General features: G+C 40.0%; 1 protein-coding gene and 1 long non-coding RNA gene across 2 annotated transcripts; both read left to right on the top strand.

Moving 5' to 3' along the window:
* Positions 1 to 5,535: 5,535 nt before the first annotated feature.
* LOC122641861 (gamma-tubulin complex component 3-like) lies at positions 5,536 to 8,251 on the top strand. The gene is made up of 2 exons (XM_043835179.1): positions 5,536 to 7,805; positions 7,920 to 8,251. The coding sequence occupies exons 1-2, from the start codon at positions 5,536 to 5,538 to the stop codon at positions 8,212 to 8,214; spliced, it is 2,565 nt and encodes an 854-aa protein (XP_043691114.1). The 3' UTR covers positions 8,215 to 8,251.
* On the top strand, positions 8,252 to 8,632 carry LOC122641866. Its single transcript, XR_006329974.1, has 2 exons — positions 8,252 to 8,306; positions 8,387 to 8,632. It is a non-coding gene; the product is annotated as an uncharacterized LOC122641866 (long non-coding RNA).
* The last annotated feature ends 8,168 nt before the right edge of the window (positions 8,633 to 16,800 follow it).

Below are 16,800 nucleotides of genomic sequence, written 5' to 3'. Positions count from 1 at the left end.
TTCTTTGTTTGATAGCATAATGTACACTATCGCCTCTTTGTGTTTATCTCTCCCCTCCCCGAATGAAATGACATGTCTACTTTATTGTAAGAGGAGAGAAATAGACAAAGAAAGATGCTAGCGAATGCTACACTTCTGGACAAAGAATTCGATCCTTCAGAGAATATTTCATTGCATTGGACTCTTGAGTTTAAAACAATGAAATGGATTGCCTTGATAAACTTGTCAATCCAATATCATTCAAAAGAGTTTTTCCCTTTAAATAGTTACTATTTCTTAACATTTTAACTAATAATTTCAGAATGTTGCTTCAAAAGGAAAATTTTCAAAGAGGTTAGATTTCTAAGAAAAAATAAAATATTATAAAAGAACGATAGATCGTATAGAGAGGCTTTTCTCAGTAACCTACATCAAATGGTCTTGTAGGGGGAAGACTACCAAGTTAAGGTGTAAAATTTGACAAAGATAAATGTAAATTCATATATGTAATAGAAACTTCCCTTTGTAAGTTCAGTTCCAATCCTAATCTTGCTAAGTTGCAAACACAATATCTATAATTTTATCTAGTTCGGATATTGATTATTTTCTTTTCCCCTTACATGCAAGTGTTTCATCGTATTAACCCCTTGTGGGATCCATATTCAAATCCCTATTGTAGAATTCACATTTTTATCATTATGTCATTTTCAGGAAATGTCATCTTGCATACTTTTCATACTTTTTGAGTTTATATGTGAAATGACAATATTTTTTTCTGTATGAAGAAAAAATGTATTATGCCAAAAGGGCAAAAAAAAAAAAAAAAAAGAGTAAAGTTACAATTTAATTAACATCTTAAGGGATGTCAATTAGAAAACCCTAGAAATTCAATGTGGATACTGAGACTAAGACCCCAACCTAGTCAAATGGTGGCAATGAATTTTGAAAACCGTATTGTGTTGTTATATACATATATTAAATTGTAGATACATGACCCACTAATCGTATTAACAATTATTCATATGCTAATAATTATATCTATCATGTGATTGGATATGATGTTAACGTCAACTTTGTGAACGCGTTGTTCATGTTAATTTATTCTCTACTGTTTTGTTTCCAATCTAATGACATCCTTCCATATACTATGGTAAAAAGGTTTAATATTCTATAAATTAAAACTTGTTCATATTTTTAGATTATAATCACTAGATGTACAGATAGTTAGATACATGGGAGAACATATTATTGGGATATCCCACTAAATATAAAATTTAGCAATCAAACAATTCTCTACTTATTTTATGTTATAGCAATCATTATCACTAAAGAAACTTATTTTTTTTACAGCTCATGTTCAGTAGAAAAGGGGGAGGGGGAAGGAGTGAGTTTTCCTTTAGCCGTGGTGAATCCATTCATCATGGGGCTTCAGATGTGTGTGAGATGTTATCGGAGGGTAGTTTAGGGAACATACTAAAACCCTATAGGAGTTTTCGAACCCTAGGATGGTGTGGTGAAGGAAAACTTTTCCAAATAACAAAAAATGATAAAATAAATAAATAAATAAATAAAAGACGAACGAAAGTGGTAGGTCGTATGTCGCATTGATTTCTTGGTGCCTAATTATTTAACTCATTTGATCATACATCATTGACAATATCAATGAAATAAAATACATGCGAAAGTTTTCCTTTTACCCTTAAGGGGCTATTTGTTTGAGGGGACTTAGGTGGGGTGGAAAAGTGCTGATGTGGCACTTCAAAATCCTGCCCTAACCTTGTTTGATTAACCTACGTTGATGAACTTACAAAAGCTCATAGAACAACATTAAATGCTTTGTTTGCCGACGTGACACTTGAAAATCTCACTCCTATCCCATCCAAAGTCTCACCAAATTCATGGGACTTTGATTTCTTTTCATGGAAAAAATAAAAATCTTACCCCTCTTTCCCAACCCAGTACACTGTGAGTTTGGATAGGATAGGGGTGAGATTCTCACATCATCCTCCCCGTCAAACAAACGGGGCCAAGGAGCTATTTATTTGACAAGGACTTAGGTGAGGTGGGAGAATTGCGGTAGGAAAGTGTTAATAAGACACTTCAAAATCCCACCCCAACCTTGTTTGTTTAACCTGGGATAGTGAACTTACAGAAATTTAGGAAACAATATTAAATGTTTTGTCTATTGACATGGCACTTGAAAAAACCACCCCTATGCTATCCTAAATCCTACAATAAAAAAGGACTTTGTTTAATGATCATGGGAAAAGTAAAAACCCCACCCCTGTTTCTTGACCCAATATACTATGGGACCTAGTCCCACAACATTCCCACCACATCTTGGCCCTCCAACAAATGAGGCATTAAGGAAAAAAAAAATTCTACCGGTGAAGTGACCTATTGGGTTATCATTACACCCCCACCCTTTATATCGAATACCATCCCCTCCGATAATCCGAGGGTATTCATGCCCATTGTGGGTGAAGGAAAATTCGGTTCTAAAATATTTAGATAATTATCTGATTGGTTTTTAAACCATTATATATAATTAAAACTATACACAATATAAATTAATGGCATGCCAACGTATTCACTCAATAAAAGTTATAAAATTCATATTTTATATCATAGTTCAAAACCCATCCTCATCTCTTAACAATAAACCACAAATCTGCCCTTAGAGAAAAAAATATGCAAACCATGGGTAAAATAGAAAAAGGGCGAATGTTATCTGTCCCGGAGCGGAGGATGAGCTAGCATATCCCACTCTGTCTCTCTCCTTTGGTTAAAAAGGTAATGCCATGGACATAACAAACAAATAGAGAGCGGGATGTGCTACGCACCCTCTGCTCCTAGATAGAAAACATTGTTCCAATATACAATAGTGTAAATTTTATTTTATTTTAAATGGGGGCATATTTGGGTAAACTTAATGGCTTTCTAATTTTCCTTCAATGTGAGCATTTCTTCGGACAAGGTCCTTCCCGGTGGCTAGACCTCCTGCACAGGTGTGGTTTGAAGATCGAGTTTGTAGCTCATCATCTTCTCATGGATTGCCCGTTCGCCCATGTTGTGTGGTTTGGTAGTCGCCTTTCATTCTCTCCTCCTCAGGATGATCCCCAGCTTCCCCAGTTTATCAGGCATTGGAACACCTTCTTTTCTCAAAACAGATCGACTGGCGCAAGAAACTTCATGCTTCATCTCCTTTCTTTGCTGGTCATTATCACTGGCAAGGAATGACCTCATCTTTAATGATCTTCACAAGTCCCCACAGGAAGTGATTCATTTGGTTGAAACCCAGTTCTAGGAGTTTTACAGTGCCTCAAGGAAGGTGCTATGTGTTAACATGGGTAGCCCTCTTCCTAATGACCATCATCAGTTGTGACAACCACCCCAGACTGGATTTTTTAAGGTAAACTTTGATGCCTCTCTCAAGGATGGAAAAGGAGGATTGGGATGTCTAATTTGAGACCCCGGAGGCATCCCCACAGTTGTTGTCTTTGCCTCCATGCTCCTCTCCTCTCCTCTCCAGGGTCTTCTACATGTTGTGGCAGAGGGTATCAACGACTTAGAGGTTGAGTCTGACTACAAATATTTGATCATGCTTCTCATTGAGAGCCCTCCTAATCCCCCTATCGAGATTTTTAGTATTCTCAATGATATTTATATCCTTAAAGAGTCCTTTAGTGTGTGTTCCTTTTCATTTACACCAAGAGAGACTAACAGCGTGGCTGACTCTCTATCTAGGAAGGTTTTGTCTTGGGCATGCGATACAATTTAGTTGCTTTCCACTCCTTAGTTATCTAACCTTCGTAACTCAGATGCCTTGCGTTTTGCGGATCTTTATCCTCTCAATTACATTGCCTGTACTTGACGTCAAGTACATCTAACAGAGGAGGCAGAAATGACTATCCTACCCCCTGCCCAAACACACTGCCTGAGTTAGGGTCCACCTCCCTCTATTAGATGTACTTGACGTCAAGTACGGGCAGTGTAATTGAGAGGATAAAAATTCGCGTTTTGCATGCTTTAATAAATAAGTTCACTTTTCACCACAAAAAAAATTTAGATAATAAAAAGGGAAAAAGAACATTGCCTTGTAGCGTGTATCCTAAGCCTAGAAACAGGAGAGTACAAAATTACCATCCTACCTTCCATGTAATAAAAAATCCATCCATGTTCCTCCTACATGCTCTCATTGGCCCCCAACTGTTGCAGGTGCGACTAGGCAGCGATGCCCTAGTAAAAAAGATGGAACCTAGAGAATGCCTCACTTTGAAATAATCATCACCCAATGCTATTAGAAGTTGGGGAGATGGCTTGCGTGAATACAAGACTCCAAATCTTGGGTAAATGAAATGTCAATTCTTAAAAGAAGGAAAAAAAAAAAAAAAAAAAAAAAGGACAAAAACTATGTTAACACAATGATTGATTTATGTGTCTATCTCTCTCCTTAAATTAAAATTTTTTCTTAACTTCCAAACATAGCTTAAACTCTATAGTTTTAGTATGACCTCACTTAACCTCGAATGAGCTGGTTGACAATCAACAAGCCCAAAATGGTTCGACCCTACCCTTTATTTTTTGTTGGTTTTTGACCAATTGCTATAGTTTGACTTTGACACCGGTTTCAAAAAGAACCACATTTGTAGATGGTCATATGTAAATTATGGTTCAATCTAGTTTTAAACATTTGTCGCGCTTATGGATCAACTTAGGCTATCGAAAATTTATCCTCTCAAGTGCGGTGTACTATCCATTCCATCACACTTAAGAATCCAACCATCCACCCAACACTTGAGAGGATAAAAAGATGCCACTGCCCAACTAAGGGTGTTAATCGGTTTGGTTCAAACTATTTAACTAAACGATCTTAACTTTGAAACCATAACCGAACCATTTATTAAACAGTTCACGGCTTTAAGTTCGGTTTGATTTGGTAAACAGTTTCTATTTGCTTTTGGCACCTTTTAGAATGTTAAACAGTCCGGTTCAATTCAAATTGTTTAACTAAACGATCTCAATTTTAGAATCATAATTGAACCATTTATTAAACGATTTCTCGACTTTGGTTTAAATGATTCGATTCGATTTAAATAAACGGTTTTGATTTGATTTTAACACTCTTATGCCCAACACTCTCAAGTTCACCGCTGGGTCCGCTGTAGCGAAATGTGTCTGATGCCGTTGGCTGGGTGGCTCACGTAAGCCCTCTCAACTATGCTTGCCGGAAACCAAAGTCCTTTCCGTTTCTCTCTCTTTCAAAATTCCCATTTCCGCGCCCATAAATTCGAACAGGAAACCATCAGGGAACAAAATATTCAGAACTACAAAAAAAAAAAAATCAGAAAAAATCAGGGGATATAGAAATTGAACCGTTAATCCTCAGTTCACTCTTACAGCGCCACACGGCCCACAGTCGCTCTCTCACTATTACTGCTACTACCATCGAAGTATTGATCGAGGAAGTGGAAGTAGCAGTAGTAGTTGCAGTTAGTGCTTTAGTGCTAAAGAAGATCCCCTGAATCTGATCACCCTCTCTCTCTCTCTCTCTCTATGGAAGACCAGAGAGTGTTGGATCTGGTGAAACAGCTCGTTCTGCGGTTACTCTCTCATAGTCGAAATGATTCGGAACAGTCGACCATTTCGATCAATACGGACAAGGCACTGAAGTACGCAATGCGTATCCTGGGCAGTCGAATGACGCCTTCCATCTCCATAGATGAGGCCGCCATGGCCGAGTCCATCAAGCGCCATCTCGTCAATCAAGGTAAGTCTTCCGATGCCCTAACCTTCGCCGATCTCTACACTAAGTTCTCCTCCAAGTCTGGCCCCGGTAGCATCCAGAACAAGTTGTCCATCCTTTACCTTCTTAAAGTCATCTCCGAAGATCGACGCAAAGAGAAGAGATCCGATTCTAGGGTTCCCTCCTCCGCTTTTCTCTCTTCCACCGTCTCCGGCGGTCTCCCTGTATTGTTCGAGATCGACGGGGGCTCTCGGAACCAGAAGCCCCCTGATAAGGGTTGGAGTGGTGGCGTTTTGCTGGTCTCCAAGGATCCTGACAATCTTAGGGATATCGCCTTTCGGGAGTTTGCGTATTTGTTAAATGAAGAGAGCGAGGTCTCTGAGGGTGCTCTGGTTAGGGATATCTTGTATGCCTGTCAAGGTATCAACGGTAGATATGTGAAATTCGATAAAAGTATTGACGCCTATGTGATCCCGGAATCGATTAAAATGCCGAGAGCAACAAGAATTATGGTTCGAAAGCTCTGCGAGTTGGGTTGGTTGTTTAGGAAAGTCAAAGGTTATATCTCGGAGAGCATGGATGGTTTCCCTACTGAAGATGTTGGAACAGTCGGGCAAGCCTTTTGCACGGCATTGCAGGACGAGCTTGCTGCGTATTACAAATTGTTGGCTGTCCTTGAAGCGCAGTCGATGAATCCCATCCCCTTAGTTTCGGAGACACCGAACTCGGGAAATTATCTCTCCCTGAGGAGGTTGTCGGTTTGGTTTGCAGAACCGATGGTGAAGATGAGGCTGATGGCTGTTCTCGTTGATAGTTGCAGGGTTTTGAGGGGCGGTACAATGGCAGGTGCAATCCATATGCACGCCCAGCATGGAGACCCTTTGGTTCAAGACTTCATGAGACGTCTACTTCGCCGGGTCTGTTCTCCACTGTTTGAAATGGTGAGAAGTTGGGTCTTGGAAGGGGAGCTGGATGACATTTTTGCTGAGTTCTTTGTTCTGGGACAGCCTGTAAAAGCTGAATCACTCTGGCAAGAAGGTTACAAGCTCCATGCAGGAATGCTCCCCTCTTTCATCCCACAATCACTCGCTCAAAGGATTTTGAGAACTGGGAAGTCAATAAACTTTCTTAGAGTCTGTTGTGAGGATCAGGGTTGGGCTGATACTGCAACAGAAGCAGCGGCTGTCGTTGGGACTACAACTAGGAGAGGTGGGCTTGGGTATGGCGAAACTGATGCACTAGAATCTCTGGTGGTTGAAGCAGCCAAGAGGATAGATAAGCGTTTGATGGATGTCATGTACAAGCGGTACAAGTTCAAGGAGCATTGTCTTGCAATTAAGCGCTATTTGCTCCTCGGGCAAGGTGATTTCGTTCAGTATCTAATGGATATCGTAGGGCCTGAGCTTTCAGAACCTGCAAACACTATCAGCTCATTCAAACTAGTTGGGTTGCTGGAAAGCGCAATCCGGGCATCAAATGCACAATATGAGGATCGAGATATATTGGACAGATTAAGGGTCAAGATGATGCCACATGGTACTGGAGACAGGGGTTGGGATGTATTCTCATTGGAGTACGATGCTAGAGTTCCCTTGAATACTGTCTTTACAGAATCTGTCATGGCACGGTATCTTAGAATTTTTAATTTCCTTTGGAAGCTTAGACGTGTTGAGCATGCCCTGATTGGAGCTTGGAAGACGATGAAGCCGAATTGCATTTCTTCTCACTTCTTCTTGAAGCAGGAAAGTTCTATTAAACTGCTTTTCACATCAACATTGCGGCGCTGCCAAGTTCTTTGGGATGAGATGAACCATTTTGTCTCGAATCTGCAATATTATATAATGTTTGAGGTCTTGGAAGTATCATGGTCCAATTTTGCAAATGAAATGGATGCTGCAAAAGATCTAGATGACCTGCTTGCAGCACATGAGAAATATCTCCTTTCTACTGTGGAAAAGGCTCTTCTTGGGGAGTGCTCCCAAGCCCTCTGTAAGACCCTTTTTGTGTTATTTGACCTTATATTGCGGTTCCGTAGTCATGCTGATTGGTTATATGAAGGTATCCATGAGTTGCAAGCAAGGTAACTGTCATTTTTTATTATCTACATTCTCCCTCCCTGTGTCTGTGGGGGTTATCCGAATTCTCTGGAATTATTCTGCTTGTTGGATCACATTTAACTGCCCTGATTTTGCAGAACGGTGGACTCTTCTGTGTCCTCTCGGACGAGGGGCAGATCAAGATCAAAATTAAATAATGAAACTTCAGGCTATGGAACATGGGCTGGTGGGGGCAGGAAGGCCTTAACACAGCAGGCTGGAGAATTTCTTCGAAACATGCAAGAGGACTTGGACACAATTGGGAAAGAGTATTCATCACTACTTGAAGGATTCATTGCTCAATTACCTGTGCAGCAACATGTTGATTTGAAGTTCCTTCTATTCCGGTTAGACTTCACTGAATTTTATAACCGTCAACATCCTAGTGCATAACTAAACTGGTTGAGTGAACAAATGAGTTCAAATGGAGTGACGCGGCTTGCTTATTGGGTCCAACCAGGTCTACATGATGTTTATAAACAGTGGTAAGAGTCATAACTGTGTTCAGAATTACAACTTACAAGTGCAACATTGTTTGACATCTTCTCTATTGCTTCTTTTGCAGACGTTTGCTCCTTTTTGATGGCTTGGTTGGAAGTTTTCTGAAGTTGGAAATTGAGGTATATTGATATATCATTAACTCAGGTTTCAGGGTGTGTCATATACTACTGTACACACATTATATTTGATGGTTCTAAGGATGTGCGGGTATTTTTTTTTGTAGCTCTTGCAAGTTCTCTAGCCTGAGTTTGTATATCTGTACTATATTTGTCTTGGCAAATGATAAGCAGTGTATGGATTCATTCTTTTAGATATTTTGTTTTTTGCATCTTCCTGTTTTCACTCCCTTTTTTCCCCCTTCCTTTTCTGTATCTTTTTCTTGTATTATATGTTACATTATAGTGAAAAGTTAATGTACATTTTTCGTGTACCCATTTCTTCCCTAACCGATGCTAATTGAGGTCTGCTGAAGTGGCTGGGCGAGTTGGGAAAAGATGTTCTCTGTAGCTCTTCTGAGGTTTTGACTAAATGTGAGGTTGGACTTTTATGTACTTCTATTGTTACTTTGCGGCTGATCTCTTGATTGGCTTCTTCATTCTTTTAGGGTTGTAATTTGTGATGCAGATTTATCACCAAATAGGGCTTGTTTCATTGGGAATAAGTCTAGGGTTGGGTTACATACATGTTGGGCCTTTGATCCCATGGGTTTCTAATGTAATAGGCCCCTTTTATGGGCCTAAAATATGGGTATATAGGTTGCATACGGGATTAGCCCAATACTTAATTTATTTTTATGTTTTTTAATTGAACCGGTTCAAATTGGTTGCATCCAATTGGTTCAATTTAAGTAATCATGTGACTTGGTTAAGTGGTCATGTGATGTAGGTTGGGCTGGATTAGGACTCTATAAGTCTAGCCATGTTTTGAGTCTATTTCCTTTAGTATTCTAGTTTCCTAGTTAGTTTAAGTTACCTAATAGGTTAAGGATAGGGTTAGGCCATTCCTTTTTAGTGTCTAAGTCTATTTTTGAGTCTTTTATATAAGTTTGTAAGAGAGGCCAGCATTACATACGAATTTGATTAATAAAAATTAGCTTTATGCTTGCTGCCATTGCTGCTGTTCTTTGTGAGTGTATATCCTTGTGGATCTCAAGGTGGTGAAGGGTAGGTGGACACCTGCAACTCCTTGCATTGTGACGATCGGAAGGCTCTTTCAAATCATCAAGCTGCTGCCATTGTTCCTGCAATACAGTGAGTTTGAACCTGTTTTCTTATTTTAAACCTTCTTCTATCATCCTTCATCTTCCCTTAGACTTAATCCACCGTCCCCTCCATCCATCAAACCCTAATCTCCATTAAACCTGCAACTCCTATCTCAACTATGACTCCCTCATAACTACAGATTTGGCCATCAATTTCGAACCATACTTCCAGCCTATATTCCCCACACCTCTCCCTACATTCGACCTTAAACCCAGTCCATAATTGGTATCAAAGCCATGGATGTATATGGCATTTCAGTTCTGCCACCTCCACCAGATGAACAAGGTTTATTTGCCCTACCCTCATATGATAGTGATGATGGGGTTGATTACTATGAAGACTTGAGTGAAGATTATGAAGATACCCGAGGAGTACATGTTGTAGCACGTATATTGATGGTTGAAACTGAAGGTGAAGATTGGTGACGTAGCTGCATATTCTATACTCGTATGAAGGCTGGAGAACGCACTGCTCAGATTATTGTTGATAGTGGTAGTTGTGTTAATGTTGTTTCTGAAAGATGTGTGCAGAAGGCCAATCTGAAGCGTGAAAAACATCCTCTACCTTACAAGGTTGCTCTGCTGAATGGCAACAAATTAAAGGTAAATGAAAGGTGTTATGTTCCTTTACAACTCCAATACTACTGAAGAGGTTTGGTGCGACATCATCCCAATGCAAATGACTGATGTGTTATTGGGAAGACCCTGGTTATATGACAACGATGTTACTATTTATGGATGAAAAAATCAGTGTGTGTTTCAACACAAGGGACAACAAATCATTCTAAATCCTCTTAATCTACCCTCCGAGATGCGCAAACAACAAATTATGTGCACCAACCAGAAGGGGACAGATTGTGAGTAAAGTCTTAGCTGTACCACAGAAGGAATTTGAGCAGACCAGCCATGATTCAGGTCTGATCCTAGACGTGGTTACACAAGTTGCTGCCCAGCCTGAGGTCAAGTTAGCACAGCCCATCAAGGAGTTATTGCATGATTTTTCTGATGTAGTGTCAAAGGAGCTGCCAAACGAGTTACCCCCACTGAGAAATATTCAGCATGTAATTGATTTGGTGCCTGGTTCTACTTTACCAAATCTGCCAGCCTACAGAATGAATCCTACAGAGCATGATGAACTCAAGAAGCAGGTCGGAGAGCTGCTCCAAAAGGGTTTCATTCAAGAGAGCCTAAGTCCTTGTGCTGATACAACGGGAAATGAAGAGGTGATTCCACAGGAGAACAATGACCTTCAAGATGTTGTTTTGAAGAGGTGGAGCTTGTATCTCAAGCATTAGTTGAGAAGGTTACTAATACTGAAGACTCTATGGACAGGACATTCACAGTTGCTGTTGATTTAGAAAAGGAACACATAGAGTTTGTTATGCTACCATTGTTCTTCGAAGAGAAAGCTCCACACCTTGAAGATTTTATTACTAATGTCCTTGCTTCATCAGAATTCTGTTTGGGGATGGTCAAATCTGCCGATCATATGTTGATTCCCCTTCATCACTACAAAATTCGAGGACGAATTTTTTCAAGTTGGGGAGAGTTGATGCAGATTTATCACCAAATAGGGCTTGTTTCATTGGGAATAAGTTTAGGGTTGGGTTACATACATGTTGGGCCTTTGATCCCATGGGTTTCTAATGTAATAGGCCACTTTTATGGGCCTAAAATATGGGTATATAGGTTGCATACGGGATTAGCCCAATACTTAGTTTATTTTTATGTTTTTTAATTGAACCAGTTCAAATTGGTTGCATCCAATTGGTTCAATTTAAGTGATCATGTGACTTGGTTAAGTGGTCATGTGATGTAGGTTGGGCTGGATTAGGACTCTATAAGTCCAGCCATGTTTTGAGTCTATTTCCTTTAGTATTCTAGTTTTCTAGTTAGTTTAAGTTACCTAATAGGTTAGGGATAGGGTTAGACCATTCCTTTTTAGTGTCTAAGTCTATTTTTGAGTCTTTTATATAAGTTTGTAAGGGAGGCCAGCATTACATACGAATTTAATTAATGAAAAGGCTTTTGTTTGCTGTCATAGCTGCTGCTCTGCTCTGTTGAGTGAACCTTGTGAGTAATATCAATGCTAACTAGTGGGTAATATCAAGGTGAAGGGATTGGTGGACTCCGATCGACTCCTTGCATCTTGCAGATTGGGAGGTCCTTCTTCTTCTTCAAGCTACTGCTGTTGCCTCTGAAGGAGATCAAACCAGTAAGTAATCTTAGTTTCCTGCATGTATCCTTCCCATCTTCATCCTCTGACCTAATCCACACCCCTCTTCATCCATCAACCCTAATTCTCCATTAAACCTACACTCCTACCTCCACTAGGACTCCCTCATAACTTCAGATCTGTCCATCAGTTTCAAACCAAACTTTTAGCATACATCCCTTACATCATTGTTGACACTCGATCCAAGTTTCAGCCCCAAACTCCCACTCTAACCCCTTCATCTCCTTACTCCATTAAAATCCAAACCCAAAACCCTAAAATTCAATTCTGCCTAGAATTGCAAAATTTCAAAACTCATCCAAGCCCTAACCTTTTTATACCATATTGACCCCCTAGACTTGCCCATTAATACCCTATAAACCCCTTTCCCAATATCCAACCCAAACCCTAGGAATTGACCTAAATCCTAGTGCTGTCCATTCGAACCAGCAGCCCCTTTTGTTATTTGATCCTGTTGTTTGGCTCTTGGTAGGTCTCCTACCTATCTAGGACTACATTAATTTGTTTATTCTATTTGAATGCTACATTAGGCAGAAAAGAAAGAATGTTACCTGCCAGGTTCTCATTACTGACTGCACTGGTCTTTTTCCTTGAGCGAATAGGATGTGCTAAAAGAAAAAAGACAATATAATACAGACCTAATAGATGGTCTACAAAATAAGTACAAAACCTTTATCCATTTTGAAATCTCATTATGACTTCAGCTGGGAGATTGATTATAATGGGATCCTGGTTCAGTCCTTGCAACAGAATTAGAATCCTCAATAAATCGAATCGTATGGAGGCGATGACACAACAAGAATTAAGCAATTTTACTTTTTACTAACAAAGGAAGAAGTAAGAAAGAGATAAGAGGAATATGACCAAGGATTGTCACCAAGGCCTAAGTTCGCATCGCTCCAAGCGACCTAGCTTCTTACTAAGCTCCACTGCATCTCACAGCTATTGGCATAAAACTAGAAATTTCATTTAACTTTTTTAACTTCCGTCAAAATGCTTACAAGCAGCCCTTTATAGAGTGGCTAGGAGGGTTCTAGACTCTCATTGGGACTTTCTCTTAGACTCTTTAACCATTTAATGAACTGCACATTTTCAAGGACTTACACAACTATCAATGGACTGATTTATTGACTGAAATAATTTCTTTCAAGACTTTAGATCATAGTTGTAACTAACTACTAAATACTTCTCAAGTTCTGTACATATTTTTAATTACTTTTGACCGCTCTACTAACTAGATAATGCCTTTCAAATTCTACACACATGCATTAATTACTTTTGACCCTTCTTTGACTAAGACTTGGACTGGATTAAATCGAGCTGGACATATCCTAGCCTTAGTAGCAACCTACTAACAATAAAATAAGAGAATAAAACTGGCATGAACAGTAACACGTGAATAGTAATATAGACCAGGATTGAACTAGGTAATGTAGTCCTAGATTGGTAGAGGACCAACTAGGAGCCAATCAACCAGGATCTGTTATGAACAGGTGAATCGGCTAGTCAAAATAGGGTTTTTGGTGAAATTAGGGTTAGGGTTTGATGTATGGGTTATGTCAAGTCAAGGTAGGGGAGTCTATTTTAATGGAGGGTGTTATCGTGATCTGGGTATTAGCGCAGAGAGCTAATGCCGAGATCATAATGAGAAGGGTATTTCAGTCTAATATGTTGGTAGGGTGTTTCTTTTATTTTATTTAGGTGTTTACTATTTTACCCTTTAAGTGATTGATATAATGAAGATTGAGAGGAGAGTTACACATATCGTGGAACTCTCCCAGTTCTGCTGAATCTCGCCTCCTTCTCTCTCTCGGCTTCTCTTCTTCTTCTTTTTCTTCAGTATTTATCATGGTATCAGAGCTGTAAGGGTTGTTACATACTTCGTGGATCATTGGTTCCCTTCTTTACAGCATTCAATTGAAGAAATATTTTTTTTGAAGATTTGCGGCACTTGCGGCTTCTCCTATTTTCTGTTTGAAGGGTGCAGCACCCTATGCTGTTTTACGGATTGGTTTAGAGACTAGTTCATGATATGAATTAAGAACTAGGTCTCTCCCTTTTTTGTTTAAGGATTATTCGAAGAAGTTATTAGATGAAGTGAAGATTTTGTCCGGATTTTGTTGAGAAGATCGATTGCTGTCTCTACTGTTGGTTTCAGATTTTTCAAGGTTTTATCTGAGGGAGTTATTTGCTTTCCTTATTGATTTCTATCAAGGTTCTTCAGTCTTGATCGACTTCTGTCCCCTGTTTTCAGTATTTTTCAGTCTCTTTTGTCTTCACTTCATCAAGTAAATCATGGATGATGAGCCGAAACCTGTTGAGGGTTCAAAGTCAGTCACAACAGAAATTTTTTCTTCCTCTTCAAATCGTATTACCGAGAAGAAGTTGGAAGGGGTTACCAATTTTTTACAGTGGAAGAAAATTGTTCGCCTAGTGTTAACTGGCCGTGATCAGCATAAACATCTATTAGAAACCAAGCCTGAGAATGACTCTTCATGGGAGACAGTTGATGCTCGAATATTGGGACAGATGCTGAATTCTATGGATCACCAAATTGTGGCCCTAGTGACACACATTGACACAGTGAAGGAGTTGTGGGAGTATCTTAATATCTTGTATTCTGGACAAAACAATCTGTCCCGTATTTATGACTTGTCCCAAGAGTTCTACAGGGCTGATAGGAAGGGTTGTACTTTGACCCAGTACTTTGCTGATTTTAAGAGAATGTATGAAGAGCTTAATTCCTTACTTCCTATCACTGCCAATGTGGAACAGATGTAGAGCCAGTGGGAACAACTTGCTGTTATGGGTTTTTTGGGAGGTCTTGGGAAGGAGTTTGACTCTGTTCGTTCCCAAATTCTTGGTGGTGACAAAGTAGCCACTTTGTCTGAAACCTTTTTCAGGGTTCTTCGTGTCTCTCGGGAACACACTACTGATGGTGATACTTCAGCCCTGGCTTCTTTTCCATCCAACCGTGTGCCCAACAGTGGGGCTGGTGGTGGTGGTAATGTCAGTTTTGGTGGTGGCTGTGGTCGTGGTGGTGCGGCTGGTGTTTCTAGTAAGGCACCTACCTTGGGTACTCAAGGTACCTCTGATGTTTCTGGTGGTTCCGTGCGCACTTGTCATCATTGTGGTCGTCCAGGACATGTCCAACGTTTCTTTGGAAACTACGTGCAAACCAACTCGCAACGGTTTGCCAATTCCTACTGATTGATTCTCCTGTTTCTCCAGCATGCGAGGGTAAGGCGCGAAGATGTCGATGATGAATATACCCGTTATACGATTTGATTTTCTCAACCAGCCCACCTCCAAGCTGCGACCTTTGTTCGAGCAGGTAATGCCACTGCATGCCTTTCATTGTCTCTTCCGTCCCTGGATCATTGATTCGAGGGCCTTGGCTCTACGTATGGTGTTTCGGTATACTTTCTTCTTTTCAACAATCCTCTTGAGTGTCACTTTAGCTAATGGTTCCTTGGCTAAGGTGGTATGCTATACTGGTACTGACCATATTACACCTTCTCTTTCTTTGTCTTCCGTTCTTTATGTTCTTGATTTTCCGTTTAACCTTTTCTCTGTTAGTCGGTTTATTAAATCCCATAACTGTTCTGTAACATTTTCTTCTGACTCTTGTGTATTTCAGGATCTTTCATCGAAGAGGATGATTGGTAGAGGTTGTGCATCAGGGGGACTTTACATACTTGAGGACACTTCATCTATGGCGTGTACCGGTGTGGCGTCACCCCACCAGATTCACTGTCGTTTGGGTCATCCTTAGTTGGAGAGTTTGAAGCTTCTTGATGGTCGTTTTCGGTCTATTTCTAGTTTTAATTGTGAGTCGTGTCAGTTTGGGAAACTCCACTGTGCGAGTTATCCACCTAGAGTCAATAAACGGTCTGACCAACCACTGTCTTTAGTTCATTCTGATGTTTGGGGTCCATGTCCTGTCGTTTCCACTTTGGGTTTTCGTTACTTTGTAACTTTTGTTGATGATTATTCCAGGGTTACCTGGATCTATTTAATGAAAAATCGTTCTGAGTTATTTTCTATATTCTGTGCATTTGTGAATGAAGTGAATAATCAGTTTTCACACTCTTTGCGTGTTCTTCGTAGTGATAATGCTAAGGAATATTTCTCTGCTCCTTTTGCTGATTTTATGACTCAACGTGGTATTAGTCATCAGTCCTCTTGTGCCTACACCCCTCAACAAAATGGTGTGGCTGAGAGGAAAAATAGACATTTGATGGAGGTTACTCGTTGTCTTTTGTTTGAGATGAAAGTGCCTAAATCCTTTTGGGCAGATGCTATTTTAACCTCGTGTTATCTCATTAATCGAATGCCTTCTTCGGTTTTACGTGGTGGTATTCCTTTTTCTTTGTTGTTTCCTTCTGAGCCACTGTTTGTTTTGCCACCATGTGTGTTTGGTAGTATTTGCTTTATTTGTGATCATCGTCCAGGAGTTTCCAAGTTGGATCCCAAGGCTCTCAAGTGCATGTTTGTTGGTTATTCTCGCACTTAAAAGAGTTATCGTTGTTATTCTTTTGACTTGCGAAAATATTTTGTTACCGCTGATGTATCGTTCTTTAAGTCTACACCGTTCGTCCATTCTTCTAGTACTGTGTCTGACTTGGATGATGATATTCCTGTTACTGTTGTTCGATCTACTGTTCATCATGCTCCGCAGGCTGACTCATTACCGGCACCTCAACCTAGTGTGTATCAACGTTACCAATGGAAAGTATGTCCTTGGACCCCTGCTACATCGACTTCTACGCCATCTCCTACTTTGCCTGCAGATCCTGTGATAGGTAATGATCCTCCTCCTTTGGACCCTTCTTCTGATCTTGATATTCCTATTGCTCCTCGTAAAGGGGTTAGGGCTTGTACCCAACACCCCATTTCTAACTTTGTTTCTTATGGTAGTTTGTCTTCCACCTTTCATTCTTGTTTACATACTGTTGAGCATCATCCTGTTCCTAAGTCT

This window comes from Telopea speciosissima, chromosome 10, assembly GCF_018873765.1.
Source record: "Telopea speciosissima isolate NSW1024214 ecotype Mountain lineage chromosome 10, Tspe_v1, whole genome shotgun sequence".
Taxonomy (NCBI): Eukaryota; Viridiplantae; Streptophyta; class Magnoliopsida; order Proteales; family Proteaceae; genus Telopea; species Telopea speciosissima.
This window is presented reverse-complemented; position numbering and strand designations above follow the sequence as displayed.

Coding starts and splice junctions, on each gene's coding strand:
- LOC122641861 (XM_043835179.1), top strand. CDS start 5,536: ATGGAAGACCAGAGAGTGTTGGATCTGGTGAAACAGCTCGTTCTGCGG. Junction 7,806..7,919: donor ATCCATGAGTTGCAAGCAAG/GTAACTGTCATT, acceptor CTGATTTTGCAG/AACGGTGGACTCTTCTGTGT.